At 45.6% G+C, this 20,732-nt stretch overlaps 1 protein-coding gene and 1 long non-coding RNA gene across 5 annotated transcripts; both read right to left on the minus strand.

Moving 5' to 3' along the window:
• Positions 1–1,866: 1,866 nt before the first annotated feature.
• Positions 1,867–14,573, minus strand: LOC106579474 (MAP7 domain-containing protein 2). 4 transcript variants are annotated; one of them, XM_014159415.2, is made up of 13 exons: positions 14,091–14,573; positions 12,509–12,598; positions 10,608–10,697; positions 10,300–10,418; positions 10,092–10,213; positions 7,222–7,418; positions 6,796–6,934; positions 5,662–5,842; positions 5,231–5,335; positions 5,066–5,123; positions 4,645–4,789; positions 4,282–4,571; positions 1,867–4,141 (listed from the first exon to the last, which is right to left on the minus strand). In XM_014159415.2, the coding sequence occupies exons 1-12, from the start codon at positions 14,326–14,328 to the stop codon at positions 4,289–4,291; spliced, it is 1,767 nt and encodes a 588-aa protein (XP_014014890.2). In that variant the 5' UTR covers positions 14,329–14,573; the 3' UTR covers positions 1,867–4,141; positions 4,282–4,288. The 4 variants fall into 4 exon arrangements, with proteins under 4 accessions (XP_014014890.2, XP_014014891.2, XP_014014892.2 ...); XM_014159416.2 differs by having other exon boundaries at positions 10,300–10,394; positions 14,091–14,572; XM_014159417.2 differs by lacking the exon at positions 12,509–12,598.
• A 949-nt stretch (positions 14,574–15,522) lies between these two features.
• Positions 15,523–20,462, minus strand: LOC123729027 (uncharacterized). The gene is made up of 3 exons (XR_006760783.1): positions 19,783–20,462; positions 16,848–16,915; positions 15,523–16,458 (listed from the first exon to the last, which is right to left on the minus strand). It is a non-coding gene; the product is annotated as an uncharacterized lncRNA (long non-coding RNA).
• Positions 20,463–20,732: the final 270 nt, after the last annotated feature.

Here is a 20,732-nt window from a genome sequence, read left to right on the forward strand (position 1 = left end):
TTGTTCGACTTTAGCCACATAATAAAGGAAATTAGAATGCAGATGATGCTAGAACGCGTCAATAGGATCTCGCTAGCTCGTGCTTGTTCTGCCCACTACGACTCATTCGCTCCCGTTGGAAATGACAGGCAGTGGTCTATCTTAGTTTTGTAAAACATTTTAGGTTCTTCTTCAATTGGGTTTAACGGCGGTTGGCGTCCAACGTTAATGGCGCATTACCGACAACAGCTTTTTTTATTTATTTAACTAGGCAAGTCAGTTAAGAACAAATGATTGTTTACAATAACGGCCTACCCCAGCCAAACCCTGATGACGCTGGGCCAATTGTGCACCGTACTATGGGACTACTAATCACGGCCGGTTGTGATACAGCCTGGAATCAAACCAGGGTCTGTAGTGACACCTCTAGCACTGAGATGCAGTGCCTTAGACCGCTGCGCTACTCGGGATCCCCAGCTGGATGGGGTAAGGAACGATAAAAAATAAAACAATTGTGTGAAATGGAGAAAAACGACATCATACAAAATACAGAAAATAGACACGTCAACAAACAAAACCCATCGCACTTATTCAATCACAGTCCATTCCAAAATACATTGCTACACAGGCTCAGGGGCATGTAATGGCGGAACATTCACTGACAGTATTTCTTACAAGGCCTCGGCTGTGAAATCATGATGACCCCAAAAACGTTGAGCTGCATTCACAACGATTCCAATTTTTTCAGACTACTTCTTCGCTTGTGCTGTAGTTTACGACCATTGCAATAAATAATACAGAAGCACGGGATCAATGACGTCCAAAACGTCTTATTTCAAGTCACCTTTGCACACAAAACATCCATTACATTTTTCAAGTAATTGTCTTAAGAGGCCGTTTTTTTCCATCACGCAAAGTGCTAGTGTGCAGGCATTATGCGCTCTTTTAAACCAGATCTAGAAAGATGGCAACAGCCAGAAACGCTGTATGCGAGTGTGAGAAGATTACATTGAAAACAACGTGCTCATAACTCCAAAACATCAACAGCACAGCTGCCTTTGACACTGGAAGTAAGCGTGAATGTTTCCAGAAACTCTATGCAAGTTGTTTTTTCATAGCCCAAGACTAGGGGTGTACTCATTACAGAAACCGTTTAAGAAGCAAAGAGCAAAACAAGAGTTTCTATTGGACAAATTCTGGTAGGCCTGTCCCATTTCATTCACTTTCCTTCTGTTAAATACATTTTTTTTCAACAGAATCGGGCAGAATGAATACACCCTAGGTGTATCCCATAGAGATACTTTACCTAGAAATAACCTGTTTTTGCATGGACATTGCCATTGAGGGCTTCCACCATTTTAAAGTAGTCAACTGGGTGGGGATTCCTATGGGTTGGGAGGGATCAGCCAATTATCAGAGCATTGGCTTCTTCAAATTGGGTTAACTGGTTTGTACATGGCTTTAAGCTATATCACTGCCAATCTAGTGGCCACAGTCAATTAATGACACACGCTATTTGGTTTAGGACTCCAGCGCTGCAGGTGGCGGTACATTACCATTATAAGCTTTATGCTTTTTTTCAAACACAATCAAATAAGAAAATGTACTGGAGATGGCCTCAATGGCGCTGCCCGTGCTCTCACAGATGCAATAATAGGACAGATACAAAGATGAGTCGTCTAACTAAGTCTATGGTGTGTCCCCTACAATTTCAAAATAAACCTCACGGTAAAATCATTTCGTTTTCACAAGACATATTTCCTTTCATTACCGTATTCTATATCCCATATCTTTCTAAATATGTTTTACATCAAGGTGTACCATGTGAGACGAACCAATGCAGAGGTATCTGTTTGTGCCATTGCTTGATAAACAAAGTCCCAAACATGGCTTGATAATGTTTTATTGTTGTTTTTCAGCAGTTAGAACCATGCACCACATCTACAGTTATATATTCCACCAAGCTGCAGTGACATCAGTGTTAAGTGACTTTTAGTGAATAACATTCTGACCTTAAGTCAACTACATTTTCCCTTAGGATACAATGAATGTTAACAGCCTCTGAAAACATGAGATAATGAGCGAGTACAGAAAGAGAGAGGAAGAGAGATGGACGAAAATACATGTTAACTAAATCAAGAGTCCAATGCACTGAAGACAGCAAAGATAAGTGGACATTCCAGGCCTTTACCTACTCTAGTCCAGTAATTGAGATACAGCATCATTATTACAGCCATTAATGCACACAATTCAGAGTGTTCCCCCTCACAGGGTTAGCTGGGTCATGAGGAATGATTAACACCTTACACTGCCCTTCAGGGGGAACTGAAACAGAGATGGAGAGGGAGCACACATGCTGAGCTACACCCTCCCCCAGAGCAAAGCATAGGCAAGTGTTACAGTAAGATCCGAACAAGACAGTTACAGTACAGGGAGAATGTATGATTATAGAATTCACAGCAGTAGTAGACAGCAGACTGTGAAGTGTCCTCTGTAGTGAGATAAATCTCCATGAGGTAAAGCCACAGTCATAGTGAATATAGCTGTTGCACACCAGAGTCTGTTACAGAGTTGACTGACTGAGTGAATACACAGACTGGTGAGATACTGTAGGACAGGGTTCTCCAACTTTGGTGCTAGAGAACTACTGGCCTGGGTATGCAGGCTTTTGTTTCAGCCCTGTCCCAAACCCACTTGATTCAACTAATCACCGTTTCAGTAAGAACCATGATCAGTGGAATCAGGTGTGAACGAAAGCCTGCACAAGCAGTGCCCTCCAGTACTGCAGGTGGAGACCCCTGCTGTAGGTTGACTGGTAGTTGCAGCATAAACAGTCCAGTTCAGAGCAGAGGCAAGATAAGGAGAGCAGTGTTTCCAGAGTAGAGATGAGTGTTTTTAGAGCTGTTACACGACCACACAGTGCACACTAACTACACCACAGCTAGCGTACGCACAGCCAGCCAAAAACACACGCCACATCTTTTCAATATCCCCCAACCCTGTAAATAGCTAAAAAATACGAGACCATTCACAGTTTTCATTTCTTTTTGCAGAGATTATATTCAGAGACGCTCCAGTCTTCCACGTGTTTTGATGCACCACTATGGAGCGGTGGTGGACAAAAGCATATCAACTGAGGCCAGACTTTTGTCTTACTATATCATCCACATCTGTAGATAAGTAGGTTTCTCCAGTTGCAGGAGGTTAACATATCTAGACTGGCTAGCTGAGTTCTAAGTACCAGTAGTCGAATAGACTCCTGTGTCCTGGCAAACAGTAGTGCAGCACATCAGTGGTGGTGGGATATAACCTTCCACCACTAGAAACACTGACAGACAGAAACTCCAAACACAGTCGTTGTAACTGTTGCCACTAACCACTGATACAGGGTCAGACTATATTTTCATCTCCCCAATAGTTAAGGTTATTGAGGGTTAGAAAGATCTGATCCTAGATCTGTGGTTAGGGGCAACTTCTACCTAGAGCTAGTTAACAGCTGTGTGACTATAGTATATACAGGAGGAAGAGAGGTGTTCTCCAGTGAAGACGCTACAGGGTCACATGGTCAGTGTTAACCACATAATTAATGCTACAGGCGGATAACACAACCATACTATTACATCATCCTCCTTTCAACACTGACACACCTTTATGCACAATATCATACAGCCAGGACACAGAGAAAAAGCTTTACTTTACCGGGAGAGTATTAACCATGTGTGTGTACATGTCAGTGTGTGAATGGGGAATTCAGCGGTAGATGTGTTGAGGAGGTTGGTGGCACCTTAATTGAGGGGAATGGCTCATGGTAATGACTGGAGCGGAATTAGTGGAATGGTATCGAATACGTTAGGCACATGGTTTCAAGGTGTTTGATGCCATTCCATTTGTTCCGTTCCCGGACATTATTATGAGCCGTCCTCCCCTCAGCAGCCTCCTGTGGTTGAGTTGTATAGATGAGGGCGAGCCATATATTGAGCGGTTGTTGTTCTCTGTGGAAGCCGGGGGTGAATGGGGAGGGTCTCTCCCCTAAAGAGGGGTGAGGGCGGAGGTGCAAGGAGCTGGTCTCTCTCTGATGGGGGGAAGCAGGAGGAGAGGAGAGACCCCCTTGCTGCTCCTAGCTCCTCTTTGCACCCAACAGCTAGTTGTCCTTCCCAACGCCCTGGAGGAAGAGGATAATGAATATTAGAGCAGAGCTGTACAGTGTGTGTTTGTTTGTGAGTTTTTTTAATTTAACTAGGCAAGTCAGTTTAGAACAAATTCTTATTTACAATGACGGCCTACCCCGGCCAAACCCGTTACCTGGTTACTAGATGTCCAGTTTGCCAGGGCTGAGGCTGTGGAGAAGTTGGCCGGAGCTTGGGGAGGAGCTAGTGAAGGAGGCAGGGTTATAATCCTGTATCAGCAGGTTCTTGTTGAGGTCTCCCAGGGCTGCAGCACTGCCGGCCTGCAGCATGGGGTAAAGGGACGTTTCTGGCTGGGCGGTGAGATCCAGGAGGTGCTCCAGGGTTTGGGTGTTACTTATGCTGTTTAACCCCTCGCTGATGGGAGAGAACTCCTGAACGCTACCCAACTCATCCCTGGACACTGGACTGGGGAGACACACACAGTATGAAAAATGAGTGTTAAAAATTGGGGACGTGTGTGTGTGTGTGTGTAGCTCACCTGACGTCCATAGACTGTACCCCGTCAGACAGCTCGTCCCCTCCACAGCTCTTACTCTCCAGGGGTCCCAGCGTGATGATGGGGGACTCGTCCTGATCCAACTCCCTGACATGTCCTGTCTGGCCCCCGTTCACCTCACACACACCTGAGAGAGAGGAGGGGGTAGACTCACCATATTAATAGTAGCTCAAAACCTTCATGCAATAATGGTCAAGAGTCATATATACTGTAAGACAAACAATACAACCCAACAGACCCTCCTCTCCACCACATGGGGGAGCTGTAACCCTGGCCAGATCACTGTCTGCTGAGTCACCCTGCAGACAGTACACCCTGTGTGTGTGTGTGTGTGTGTGTGTGTGTGTGTGTGTGTGTGTGTGTGTGTGTGTGTGTGTGCACGCACGCTCTTGTTTGTATATACCTGGGCATAAGGAGTCCGTCTCACTCTTACGTGTCCTCTTCATGATCTCCTCAATCCGCTGTGGACACACACACACACACACACACACACACACACACACACACACACACACACGAGTTTAGGAAAACAGCTTAAATGGCAGCATATCGGGGGGGGGGTGCTAACCTTCTTCCTCTGCAGTCTCTCCTGCTCCTCCTGTATCTGCAACAGTTCTCTCTCCTGCCTCTTCCTCTCTGTCTCCCTGTGAGCACGCAGACACGCCTCCTCTCTCTGCACACAAACACACGCAAAACATTAATGCCCTGAACTGATAAGAACTAAGGAAGCTGTGGGTCAGACATAATGTGGGGTCAGATTGCATGAGATCAGCAGAAGTATGGAGGTTAGAGTTTATTCAAGGCTAAAAGCACAATGTAGCAGACAGACCCATATATATATAAACCACATGGATTTGAAACTGCTAGCAACATGGCATTGGAGATATATATATATATATATATATATTGACTATCTGTCATTAGACATCTTAGACAGGCCTACATGCTGCAGTAATGCCTCTTGGTTTGACATTTAACCCCTGAGACTTAACCCCTGACCTCTCGGTCCAGCTGATCCTGCATGTCTTTCCAACGTCTCTCCTTTGTCCTTCTCTCCTCGTCCTCTCTGGTCTTCCTCTCCTCCTCCCATCTCTCTCTCTCCTCCTCCGCTTGTTGTGCCTCTCTTGCCTGCCGCTCCTGTGCCTCCTGCTCTCTCCTCTGCTCCTCCTCCTCTCTCAGCCTACACACACACACACACACACACACACACACACACACACACACACACACACACACACACACACACACACACTCAGTGAGAAAACGCACACGCCTTATACACTCTAAATACCCACATCCTTCTGGCCAGAAGCTCTATACCAAGGACCATCAACTAAATTCAGCTGCGGGACGATTTCTTTCTGGAGTGGCTGGTCAGGGGTTCGGAACATTATTACAAATAATTTGTAGTCTGCAAATTGACCACAAGATATAATATCTGGCTAAAACATAATCATTTCAAACCTTGGTTACATTTATATACAATCACATATATATTTCAATTATGCGTTGAAATATTTTGGAACAGTTTTCCAAAATTACAATCACTTGGAGCTGATTTGCTTGTGTTTTTACATTCTTTAATGTCCAACAAAAAATACAAAAAATAGTTAGCTTTTTTGCTCAGAAAACATTGGGAGGCAAATAAAATCACCCGCGGCCTAAATTCAGGCCACCAATTGGGGAACACTGCTCTATTCAAATACTCCACATGGGTCTCCCGAGTGACGCGGCGGTCTAAGGCACTGCATCGCAGTGCTTGAGGCGTAACTACAGACACGGGTTCGATCCCAGGCTGTGTCACAGCCGGCCGTGACCGGGACGCCCATGATGCGGCGCACAATTGGCCCAGCGTTTCCCGGGTTAGGGGACGGTTTGGCCGGCCGGGATTTCCGTGTCCCATCGCACTCTAGCGAGTCCTTCCGGGTTAAGCGAGCAGTGTGTCAAGTGGGAGCAGTATGTCAAGAAGCAGTGCGGCTTGGCAGGGTTTTGTTTCGGAGGACGCGTGGCTCTCGAAATTCGCCTCTCCCGAGTCCGTAGGGGAGTTGCAGTGATGGGACAAGACTGTAACTACCAATTGAATATCACGAAAATTGGGGAAACAAAAACAAAACGAAAATACTCCACACACACCTCTCCTCCTCCTGTCGTAGTTTGTCCTCCTGTTCTTTCTGTATTCTGGCCAGACGCCGCCTCTCAGCCAACAGTCTAGAAGCCTCCTCCGCATCCATTGTCCCGGCAACGTTCCTGCCTGTGGGCGTACCTGGAGACTCTGAGAGGAGAAGGAGGGAAGCAGTGGGGGAGAGGGAGAGAGACAGAGATGACTGGGGTACAGCAGACACTGATGAAAGCAGTTTTCTCTGAAGCGTTCTGTTCTCTCCTCTCATCTAGGATGGCTCAGGTTACAGACCTCTCTCTCCATCCCCCTCTCTCTCTCCTCTCAACCTCTCAAGGGCAGAGCATATCAGTGGTGAATTCTGAGCTCACTGAGCATCTCTCTAACTGCTCAAACACGCACACACACACGCACGCACGCACACACACACACACACACCTTACCTGCCGCAAGGTCTCTGCTGGAGGACTTGGAGGTCTTCTTCTCTGGTGCGTCCAGCTTAGAGGACTTCCTCTCTAGGGTTCCATGACCCCTGGCCTCCTGGTTGCCCTCAGTTACCGGGGTTCGCTGGCGGAGGGGGGAGGGAGGATACTGTCCCGGAGAGCAGGGGGACTGGGCACGACTCTTAGTTGACCTCACCCTGTAATAACAATCAACTTTCATTCAGTGGTGTGCATTCATGGGTGCCAAGGGAAGCCAGGCTTCCCCAAATATTTCACCAATAAAAACAATAATTTTCGATTCTGAATCTCACCGGAGAAATCATCCAAGTGAGGGAAACAGTGCCCCTCTGTCTCAGTATGTGTAGACCATGTATCTGATGCTGTCTGGACAGTGAAACAGCGCCCATCTGTCTCAGTATGTGTAGACCATGTATCTGATGCTGTCTGGACAGTGAAACAGCACCCCTCTGTCTCAGTATGTGTAGACATGTATCTGATGCTGTCTGGACAGTGAAACAGCGCCCATCTGTCTCAGTATGTGTAGACCATGTATCTGATGCTGTCTGGACAGTGAAACAGCGCCCATCTGTCTCAGTATGTGTAGACCATCTATCTGATGCTGTCTGGACAGTGAAACAGCGCCCCTCTGTCTCAGTATGTGTAGACCATGTATCTGATGCTGTCTGGACAGTGAAACAGCGCCCATCTGTCTCAGTATGTGTAGACATGTATCTGATGCTGTCTGGACAGTGAAACAGCGCCCCTCTGTCTCAGTATGTGTAGACCATGTATCTGATGCTGTCTGGACAGTGAAACAGCGCCTCTCTGTCTCAGTATGTGTAGACCATGTATCTGATGCTGTCTGGACAGTGAAACAGCGTCCCTCTGTCTCAGTATGTGTAGACCATGTATCTGATGCTGTCTGGACAGTGAAACAGCGCCCCTCTGTCTCAGTATGTGTAGACCATGTATCTGATGCTGTCTGGTCAGTGAAACAGCACCCCTCTGTCTCAGTATGTGTAGACCATGTATCTGATGCTGTCTGGACAGTGAAACAGCACCCCTCTGTCTCAGTATGTGTAGACATGTATCTGATGCTGTCTGGACAGTGAAACAGCACCCCTCTGTCTCAGTATGTGTAGACCATGTATCTGATGCTGTCTGGACAGTGAAACAGCACCCCTCTGTCTCAGTATGTGTAGACCATGTATCTGATGCTGTCTGGACAGTGAAACAGCGCCCCTCTGTCTCAGTATGTGTAGACATGTATCTGATGCTGTCTGGACAGTGAAACAGAGCCCCTGGTCTCAGTATGTGTAGACATGTATCTGATGCTGTCTGGACAGTGAAACAGCACCCCTCTGTCTCAGTATGTGTAGACATGTATCTGATGCTGTCTGGACAGTGAAACAGCGTCCCTCTGTCTCAGTATGTGTAGACCATGTATCTGATGCTGTCTGGACAGTGAAACAGCACCCATCTGTCTCAGTATGTGTAGACATGTATCTGATGCTGTCTGGACAGTGAAACAGCACCACTCTGTCTCAGTATGTGTAGACCATGTATCTGACGCTGTCTGGACCAAAATAGTATAACATGTTGCTGCAGTAGCATTTGATTGATTGATGCCAGCAAGCATTTGTCCTTCCTTGACAAAAAAAACATTAGAAAATAATTAGCCAATCAGCGTTGAGCTGAGTTCAACTGTGGGATGTCCTGGTGCAGCAAAATACCCTAAGGGAGGCCAGTTTGAATTTGGCTTCACACCAATGAAATAACTTCCTAAGCAAAACGTCATTTTCAATGTGTTTCTGGTCTGCTTGTGTTGATGTCCTGCAGTTGCTAGCTTGCTAAATCGTCCCTTTCCTAAGCCATGGATGGAGATGTGGATTTGGATTGTGGTTTTGACTTAATCCTCTGTACAGGCCAATGATTATGACGCCGATTCTGATCTAACCATAAATGAATATTTTGTGCCACTGGCCTGACGATTGAAGTTCAAGATGTAGCCTAGATGTAGCCTGGTAGGCTCATGTTAACTAGCTAACCAACTTAGCTGGTTCATTGTTGCCCATGTGAGGAAGTTAGGCTAGCAAGTATTTTAGCTAGGTAGCCTATGAAAACCAAAACTAAAAGTATACTGTATGACAGAGCCATAAGCCGTAGACCGTTTAGCCAACACACGTGTGCATACACACGGACAGAAATCAGTACCATGGACAGCCACATGATATTTAGAAACATTGTTTGGACTAAATTGTTTTTGCTATCTTTAAGTTTGTTATCAGTGTATTAAACTAAGCATATATAGCCTTGTTGATTTGATGATGTTTAAATGTTTAAGTTGAAATGGTGCTGGAATAGTGGAGGCAGTGATCCTGTTGTCTTTGTGCCGACTTGCGGTAACTCCATGGTTCTAAATCAGTAGTTGTTTAGTAAACTGTCTAAAACATTAACTTGCTTGACCATGCTGCAGGTCATATAACTGTTTGTTTAATGACTTATTCGCTTTGTGGACGTCATCGGACAGATGTTACTCTATGGTTTTTGATGAAACAAACATATGTATAGTTGAATTTATTCCACCACTGTGTGACTTGTCTTTTTGTTGTCACGACCTTATTGTACATCATGGTAGCGTATGAACAAACAAGACAATTATCACAATATATGGGTTTATTATGGCTTTTTTTACTGGCTTGGCTTGGCTTCCTCAGTGATTTTACCCAAGCACTCCTACTGTTTTAATTGAACCTTTCATACAACCTTGCAGTACTTAACAATGAGCACAACAACAAGGTCAGCAACGGCCCACAACACTCCCAAAATGTTCAGATAAACTGTGTGTGTGCTACTGCACGTTTCTGTACCTTTTGGGCGTGCCCAGTCCTTTGCTCTGGGCTCTGGGGGAGGAGCTTCGGGTCGGAGTGGTCGGAGAGTCAAGGCGTCTCATTGAAGAGTCAGTCAGACAGTGGGCGGGGCCTCTCTCTGTCTAAAAACACAACAGAAGAAGTCAGGTTTTGCTCAGAATTCTAATGTGGTAATATAAATGCCTGTACAAACACACATGGTACCGACTGTGGGTGTTTTGGGGGTCTTATCCTCCGGGGGCCCATTACTGGTCTTCCTGGAGGGGGAACCTTTGTAGGCCGGCCGCTGGGGGCTTGGGGACGCTAAACGAGGGGACACACCACACACTGCATAGTCATAGGGCAGACAGAGAGACGGACAACGAAGAGACACACCAACAGAGGGGTGCAGAGAAATACATAAAAGAGAGTCATATTATATGCTGTTGCTTGGCAACACTAGACACACGTCCTCATGAATCGACTCACACACACGAGCACAGACACACGCGCACACACACACACACACACACACACCTCTATCTGGTGAGTGCAGGGAGGCTGAAGAGTTGGAGAGCCGTTTGGTGATTGGCTGGTCCGAGGAGGGCGGTGTCAGAAAGTCACACACTGCAGAGAGATGCATGATGGGAGAAAGAGTCAGACGTTCCACCCCAGAGGGACATGAAGAGGTACGAGTCGTCTTTAACCACTAATACTGAATTCACATTATCTACCCTCATCCTTGATGTGTGCACTCATTCACTTCCGCTCATGGGGAAGGTTAGGAATGGACTGAAATATGGTGGAAAGTCTTAATTGCTTACACCAATCTTCACGAGAGAGAGATGAGTGCACACTTCAGGGAAGTAGGTAGAGAAAATAGCTAAGGTCAGATATGTCTATCTGTGATTAGGGCCAACTTGTACCTGGAGCAACAGTGACACAAATCACATATACGAGACACACAACACGCTTTACAAACACACACCACTAGAACACTCCAACTAAAACGCCACTCCGGTTAGTGAACAGACCATTCAACTAATAAAACACAACACACTCACTCACTATCTAAAACACAGAGCTATGCCACAAATTCACACACACCAAACCATCAATCCCACCAAACACACACTGATTGGGCTTCAGTTTGACTTCAGTCTTGTATAGTAAGAGACTAATGCATGTTCCATATTTACATGGATACACACACACAGACCGTCTAGCACAAAGGAGAGAGGAGGGTTTTAACCAGACTTCTGCATATCCTATAAAGTGTGTGTGTGTGTGTGTGTGTGTGTGTGTGTGTGTGTGTGTGTGTGTGTGTGTGTGTGTGTGTGTGTGTGTGTGTGTGTGTGTGTGTGTGTGTGTGTGGTTAGACTGCTGCAGGGGCAGTCTGCTACAGACCGTGATGAAGGGGGGGTGAACACTGTGTGTGCATCACCGAGCGTCGCCGTAGGCCAGACAAACAGGAAGTACATAAACTCTTTGTTCTGATTGGGCAAGGAGGCGGGGCTGACGGACCCCAAAGACCAAAGGGAGACAACAAACACACACACACACACGTTGACATTTACTTGATGTGTGGTGAACACAACCATAACCATATTCATGAACACACAAACACTCCCATGCAGGAAGGCAGCAGAACTCACTGCAAAACACATAGCATACCAATGAGATGGGACATAGGCTACTTGGGCCAAAATAAAAAAATGGTGAATATGGACAATAGAATAAAATAGAATACAATGTAATATTTTATTGCCCAGAAGGGGGAATAACGGTTTTGCACTGGCAACACAAAGCACAACATGCATGCAGCCACACAACAACAGCACACATGTACGGTATAAACACACACACGTACGGTATATACACACACATGTACGGTGTATACACACACATGTACGGTGTATACACACACGTACGGTGTATACACACACATGTACGGTATAAACACACACACGTACGCTATATACACACACATGTACGGTATATATACACACACACATACGGTATAAACACACACACGTACGGTATATACACACACATGTACGGTGTATACACACACATGTACGGTATATACACACACACATGTACGGTATAAACACACACACGTACGCTATATACACACACATGTACGGTATATACACACACATGTACGGTGTATACACACACATGTACGGTATATACACACATGTACGGTATAAACACACACACGTACGGTATATACACACACACACGTACGGTATATATACACACACACGTACGGTATAAACACACACACGTACGGTATATACACACACACGTACGGTATATATACACACACACGTACGGTATAAACACACACATGTACGGTATATACACACACATGTACGGTATAAACACACACATGCAGGCAGCGGATCACACTAAGGGTGTCAGGTGGTCTGTACCGTTCCTGGATTGGTTGGGGCTGGCAGCGGAGGCGGGATGATGAGGCAGAGCTGAGCCAATAGCATGAGAAGGCGGGGTCTTAGGGTGACCTGGTAGCAGGTTTGTCAGAGCGGAGAAAGCAAAGCGTTACACACGCACCTGGGCGTGACAATCATACACACACACCTGAGTGTTGAATTTATACTCACATATGTACTGCGTACACAAACCTACGTGGACCAATTGTATACACGCACACACCTATGAGTCTCTGACACACGCACGCGATGCACTGCAGTCAGACTGGAGCTGTGTAAGCTGATACCCTGCATGATGCGGCATCAACTGATCTCAGTTCAGGTCTACTGTCCATCCGCAGGTTATCACCCCAGTGAAATATGTTATGTTTTGATCAGTAATTGAAGAAGAATAGAATGGGTGCTGATACTCCAGACTTTACCAGCGTTTGTATTCTAGAGCCGCTATTCTGTAGGATTCTATAAGGTATTGTTGAAGAATGTGGTAGCCTGTGTATTCTATAAGAGGGGCCTATTCTCCACTTCACCCTCGGCCTGATGGGGTGTGTGAATAATTGATTGCATTATGAATGCGTCACAGAGTCTGGTTACTGCTCCGGTACTGCTCACTGATGGGAGCGTCATCGCTGAAAACAAATAAACGCACGCACACACGCACATACCATGAAAATACACAGATAAAGATACAAATGCAATTGCAATTGCAAATCCTATAATACCCTTAGCCTTAACAGTGCCATAACATCAGGCCTAGACAGATGACAAGGGGTGTGTGTGTGTAGAGAGAGAGAGACAGACACTAATGCAACAATGGATGTTTACATACGCAGTAAATATCGCGTCAATGTATGTGTGTGTGTGTGTGTGTGTGGTTAGATACGTATTTCAGGCCCCTCCCAGGAATCAGGCCTGTTTCCCAACGCACGCAAACACACACACTGCTGAGGGAGTGTAGCAGCATTTCACAGAAACAGAGATATACCCAACACACACACGATTTCTCAGCTAAACTCACACCTGTAACAGCAGGGTAAACGACAGTGACACAGACAGAATTCTCTTATCATCACAGAGTAATGTTATGAGCCATAATACTATTGGCCCACACACACAGCAGCCTCTCCCAAGCTGATGAGTTTAAGACGAAGCGTTGTCCTCCCCTGCATTGCAGCCTCCACACCCTTTTCCTCTTTCTGTCCTCCCCCTCTCTCTCTCTCTGGTCTCTGTCCTCCCTCTCTCACCCCTCATTTCTCTCCTTATTGTCCTTTATCTGTCATTCACCTGCCCCCATTATCTTTATCTTCATCCATCCCTCCCCTCCCCTCTCTTCTCTACTTTCCTTTTCCTTGTAGCTGTCCTAAACTGTCCCCACCCTTTCCCCCATCCTGAACACATCCCATCAACCCCTCTCCTCTCTCTCTTCCTTTGTCCCCCCTCACACATACGTCATCCCATACTTCCTAAACCTCCATACCTCCTGTCAATCTCTCCCCTCCCCCTCCCAGTCTCTCCCTCACGGTTTGACTCCCATGCCCCCACCCTCCTCCTCCCCCAGTGTACTCACCCTCTCCCCCTCCAGGTGGGCCTCCCCAGGTCCAGCGTTTAGGCCTGTTCTCCATAGAGTCTCTGCTGTCCTCCCCCATCTGTCTGTCCCTCTCTCCCCCTCTCTCCCGTCTTCTCACCAAGGCCTCCAGTCTCTCCTGTTCGTTACGTTCCAAAACGGGGAAAAATAGACACTCTCTCACAGAGCCGTCGCTACGACGACGAACACCCGGTGATGCACATGGAGACGGCTGCGCCATGGTTACCGGAGCAACTCCAGCCTCGCCACTTTTTCTCTCCTCCAATTGTGTCAGTTCGTTCACTCGTTCAGTCACTCACACTGTCTGCTGCTCACTGATAAATATACCAGAGCCTCAGACTCGCTATCTATCCCTCTCTATCTATCCCTCTCTCCGCCGGTGTCTGCCGCTCCCTCTAGGTAGCTCTGTTTCTCTCTCTCTTGCTCTGTCACTCTCTCTCCCTCCCCTCACTTGTTCACTCCACCCTTTCTCTCTCTGCTCACCTCTTTCTCCCTAGATTCTCTCTCCTTCCCCTCCCTTTTTTCTCTCTCTTCCCACTCCCCTTTTGCCCCCCCCCCTAATAACTGATTCTATTTGAGGAAGCATTTAGCCAGCTAGAGGGACAACACATAACCTCTACTCCCTTCCCCTCTGTTGACGACACCCGACTGAGTGCACACAGACACGTCATAGGGACATATACACACACAGAGGGTACTCTATGGTACTGACACACCCGACTGAGTGCACACAGACACGTCATAGGGACATATACACACACAGAGGGTACTCTATGGTACTGACACACCCGACTGAGTGCACACAGACACGTCATAGGGACATATACACACACAGAGGGTACTCTATGGTACTGACACAGGTTGCATTTGTCACATCGCAGATGCTCTTTTTTCCTTTGTATCCACTCACTCCCTCCTTTCCTCCAACCCTCCCTTCATCTTTCCATCTCTCCCCCTTCCTTCTTCATCTGCTCAGTGACTGTATTTCTCTGGTGGGTTAACTCCTGCCTGTCTGGACTACTGAGATCTACAGCAGAGAGAGAGAGACAGAGTCATTTACCAGAGACACACACACACACCAACTCTCATTTCAATCAATCTCCTATACACATTTCAATTTACATGCATTGCATGAACTGCTGTAAATCTTCTGTATAAGTTGTTGGTTATCTTAAGTATGTTGGGGAAAGGCTGCAGTATTCTCTGTGAGGAAGGGAAAGCCCCACCTCAGATTGGGAGAGAAAGAGGGACTCGCACACACCACTGCAGGAGAGAAGAAGGGGAGGAGGGAGGGAGGGAGGGATGAGGGGGATGAAGATCAATAAGAGAGAAGAAAAGAGAGAGATAGCCATAAAGAGATAAAGAGATCCGGAGAGATAGAGGGAAGCCGAGAGGGAGAAAGAGGCAGAGAGGGAGAGAGAGGGGGGGGGGAGAGAGAGAGAGAGTCATCTGAGGTGATAGCGGACAATATCGCTACGGCAACCCAGAACCCGACCGGGGCCAGGACTAAAATAGAACCCCCACAGAGTTCTACAGCAGAACACACACACACCTAAATAACCAGAGACAGAGTTCTACAGCAGAACACACACACACACACCTAAATAACCAGAGACAGAGTTCTACAGCAGAACAGACACACACACCTAAATAACCACAGACAGATTAATCAGCAGTGTTTTTTATCAATACATTAACTCATATTGTTTGCATATCTAATTGATAATTCTGCAGTAATCAACCAACATCCATTCTATAGGCTACCACTGGCCTCATATCATATCACATCCTATTGTATCGTATGGAAACTCTGTCCTCTATCTGGTCCTACACATAATTAAATATTCATATCCATGTGTGTGTGTGTGTGTGCATGACAGATATATATTATGTACTGTCTGATTCCAGGAAATGACACATGATACGCCAACGATGATATCATGGTGCAGCCACAGAGACCGCCCAATCATTAATCTATTAACATAAACAGGAGAGTCTGTCTGCAAGGATGGGCTGTCTCCCAATCAATTTCAAATCATCAGTTGAGATGTTCACCATTGGCCTACTTTTAAAGCACATCTAATCTAACCCAACAGGCAGACCATACTCAACCCAAATCAGAGAGAGAGAGAGAGAGGGAGAGGTAAACAGGGTGTGGGGGAGTTGGAAGGAGCCGTTGAGGAAAGGACAAAAAAATTAGGGTGCATAGTAGTTTGATCTCTGACCTTCTCCTCCTCTTCCTGCTGTCGTCTCCTCTCCTTTCTTTTTTTCTGCGCCTCCATCCTCCTCCCTCGTTCCTCCGAAAAACGCTCCAGCTGCTGCTCTTTATCACGCAGGAACTCTCCTAGGTCTACACACACACACACACAGTGTTCATATTGGTTTATTGAATGTGTGTGTATGTGTGTGTGACTCCCTGACTCTTCTCTCTCTCTCCTCTCTCTCACTAACTGCACTCTGTCCATCCACAGTGACCCTTACACACGAGGATGAGAGAAGATAGAGAATCAGTGAGCACATAGAAGGCAATTATGAACAGAAGAGAAACTCAGAGCAGGTGTTTCATACTTCTTTAAAATCAGTGGAGAGGTTGAAGTATACTGTTGCTGAATGAACAACGAACTACAGTAGATCAGACAGTATTGGAGGTAGCTACACAGACCCGGATCGCATTTTAGTAGGTAGCTTAGCTTGGTCTTTGTTAAGAAACAGATAAGTATGATGCTAGAGGTGGCTTACTTGCTGGACTGTTGTGATTGGACGACAGGCGAGAAGGGGACATGTGCCCATTGGTGAGTGGCCTTGTCCTGGTGATGGAAGGCGAGGTCATGACTGCTCATTGGAGGGTAGAGTCAGTCCCACACTTGACACACACAGCGGCCAGAGCTACTGCTTAGGCTTTTGCTCAGTGGGCTCACACAGTCGATCTTTACACACGCATGTGACAAGGGTACGATTCCATAGAAATATATTTTCTAAGTTTGATTTCCAGTCAGTAAGACATCAAATTTCCCTAGATGATTCCTGACCCTGTCTGTGTTTGAGGGGGAGAGACACATCCAGCTGACCTGGGGGTCATCCCTCCATGTCAGGGTCAGACAGACAGCTCTATAAACCTGCTGTCAATCTGTTGTAGCTAGAGGTCAGAGGTCAGGGCATTGTGTGTGGTTTATGTCAATCTATCTGAAACACTGTCAATCAACATGTAAACTACGAAACAAGAGGAGCTGGAGGGTCGTGTCTAGAGGTTGACCGATTAATCGGAATGGCCGATTTCAAGTTTTCATAACAATCGGTAATCGGTATTTTTGGCCGCCGATTTGTTTTTTTACACCTTTATTTAACTAGGCAAGTCAGATTAAGAACACATTCTTATTTACAATGACGGCCTAGAAACGGGGTTAACTGCCTTGTTCAGGGGGGATTCGTTTTTGCAACCTTCGGTTACCAGTCCAACGCTCTAACCACCTGCCTTACATTGCACTCCACAAGGATTAACAGGCTGACTACCTGTTACGCGAGGGCAGCAAGAAGCAAAGGTAAGTTGCTAGCTAGCATTAGACTTATAAAAACTATCAAAAATAATCACTAGTTAACTACACATGGTTGATGATATTACTAGTTTATCTAATGTGTCCTGCGTTGCATATAATCGATGTGGTGCCTGTTAATTTCTCATCGAATCACAGCCTACTTCGACAAACGGGTGTTGATTTAACAAGCGCATTTGCGAAAAAAGTACTGTCGTTGCACCAATGTACCTAACCATAAACATCAATGCCTAACAGGAATATTTAGACTTAGGGATGCCACCCATTAGATAAAATACGGAACGGTTCCGTATGTCACTGAAAGGAAAAAAAAATTGTTTTCGAGATGATAGTTTCCGGATTCGACCATATTAATGACCTAAGGCACGTATTTCTGTGTGTTTATTATATTATAATTAAGTCTATGATTTGATAGAGCAGTCTGACTGAGCGGTGGTAGGCAGCAGCAGGCTCGTAAGCATTCATTCAAACAGCCCTTCGCTGTGCTTCAAGCATTGCGCTGTTTATGACTTCAACCTGGGTGGGTATAATTTGTGGAACGTTCCAACAGGAATCTATTCCAAAAACTTCGTAAATAACAAGGTTTCCAAAAAACAACGCATACAAAGTTGTATAGCGGCAGAATAAGATACCGGGTAGGGAGTGGTCTATTTCATTGCGTTTTTCACTCATCACGTTTATTCCGAAAAATGTCTGTCCTCACATGTCTGTTTGCCTATGGACAAACATTAAGAATAAGCTACGTGGTGAGTTGATGCCTATTTGGCAGCTAGTTAGCTAGGTTTGTATGCGTTGCTACTTTGTATGCATTGTTGGTTGGCAACCTTTTACTTTACGTTTTTTGGAACAGATTCCTGTTGGAACATTTACATTTTTACATTTACATCATTTAGCAGACGCTCTTATCCAGAGCGACTTACAGTAGTGAATACATACATTTCATACATTTCATTTTATGCATTCCACAAATTATACCCACCCCTTCAAGCCTATCAACTCCCAAGATTAGGCTGGTGTAACCGATGTGAAATGGCTAGCTAGTTAGCCGGGTGCACGCTAATAGCGTTTCAAACGTCACTCGCTCTGAGACTTGGAGTAGTTGTTCCCCTTGCTTTGCATGGGTAACGCTGCTTCGAGGGTGGCTGTTGTCGATGTGTTCCTGGTTTGAGCCCAGGTAGGAGCGAGGAGAGGGACGGAAGCTATACTGTTACACTGGCAATACTAAAGTGCTTATAAGAACATCCAATAGTCAAAGGTATATGAAATACAAATCGTATAGAGAGAAGTAGTCCTATAATTCCTATAATAACTACAACCTAAAACTTCTTACCTGGGAATATTGAAGACTCATGTTAAGGAACCACCAGCGTTCATATGTTCCCATGTTCTGAGCAAGGCACTTAAACATTAGCTTTCTTACATGGCACATATTGCACTTTTACTTTCTTCTCCAACACTTTGTTTTGCATTATTTAAACCAAATTGAACATGTTTCATTATTTATTTGAGGCTAAATTGATTTTATTGATGTATTATATTAAGTTAAAATAAGTGTTCATTCAGTATTGTTGTAATTGTCATTATTACAAAAAATACAAAACAAATAATCGGCCGATTAATCGGCATCGGGGTTTTTGGTCCTCCAATAATCGGTATCGGCGTTGAAAAATCATAATCGGTCGACCTCTAGTCGTGTCTATGCTCAAACACACACATACAGAGAGATGCACACTTACTATATATGCAGACTATCTGTACACAACACGCAATGAGCTAGTGTTTTTTACTTTCATAAGATATGTAAATGCATGCAGAGTCAGATCTGCCCCATGGACAAACACAGCTTATGTTAAGAGATAACTCATACACTTTTAACATCAAGACATCCAAACATTTGCTAAACACTCACTGTGTCAGGTGAGTTATAGTAACATGCTCTAGTCACAAACATACCGATTCTTTAATCAATACAGACATATTTTTGTTCAATTTAAAGCATTTAGGCTACAGCAAAAGAAGAGCAATTTAATAGAGAAAAAAAGTATCCCCTAATAATATTGTTATCCCAAGTCTAGTATCAAAACACGCGTCTAACTCCTGAGCCCTCAACATCATCATCTCACCTGTCAACTCGTGCTGAGCACTGGGTGTGACTGTGGTCATCTCTGTTCCCTCCACTCCTGTCCCTGTGTCTGTCCCTGTGTTTGGATGCCTCCTGATTCCCGCCGACCGCCGGCCGCCGCAGAACAGCAGTAACAAATCAAATCAGCCTGAATACGACTGCAGCAGAACCGTACAGAGAGAGAGATACATGGCAGAGAAACAGAGTTTGAGAGTGGAGGGATAACAAAAAGAGAGAGACCAACAGAAGTGAATATTTGACTGTCTTCGAATGGAATTGAAGTCCCTCCATCTGATGAACTTGACCTCTTTTTATTTTAAATTAGCTTATTTTTGCTAATGACAGTTTAATCCATATTGGCTTGGTTTCTCTATGAGTTTAGATCACAGACGAGCACACGTACCAGGCATGCACTGCATTACGTCATTATTTACATCAGAGTGTACGCATGTCTGGTCAGTGGTCTCTGTCTCTCGCTCTCTCTCTCACACACACACGCACACACACACACACACACACACAGGCCCTCCAGAGGTTTATTCATAGACTAAAAATAGCGCTGAGGGAACATCAAATAATAACAAGCCGTTAGAATCAGCAGAAGGGTCTATGATATCTCGCTATACACCAAGTCACTTGGCTCTGTCATATCCTCACATGGTCTCTCCTATCATTGCTATGCAGACGACACACAATTAATCTTCTCCTTTCCCCCTTCTTATAACCAGGCGGCGAATCGCATCTCTGCATGTCTGTCAGACATATCAGTGTGGATGACGGATCACCAGCTCAAGCTGAACCTCGGCAAGACGGAGCTGCTCTTCCTCCCGGGGAAGGACTGCCCGTTCCATGATCTCGCCATCACGGTTGACAACTCCCTTGTGTCCTCCTCCCAGAGTGCTAAGAACCTTGGCGTGATCCTGGACAACACCCTGTCGTTCTCCACTAACA

This window comes from Salmo salar, chromosome ssa19 (genome assembly GCF_905237065.1).
Source record: "Salmo salar chromosome ssa19, Ssal_v3.1, whole genome shotgun sequence".
Classification (NCBI taxonomy): domain Eukaryota; kingdom Metazoa; phylum Chordata; class Actinopteri; order Salmoniformes; family Salmonidae; genus Salmo; species Salmo salar.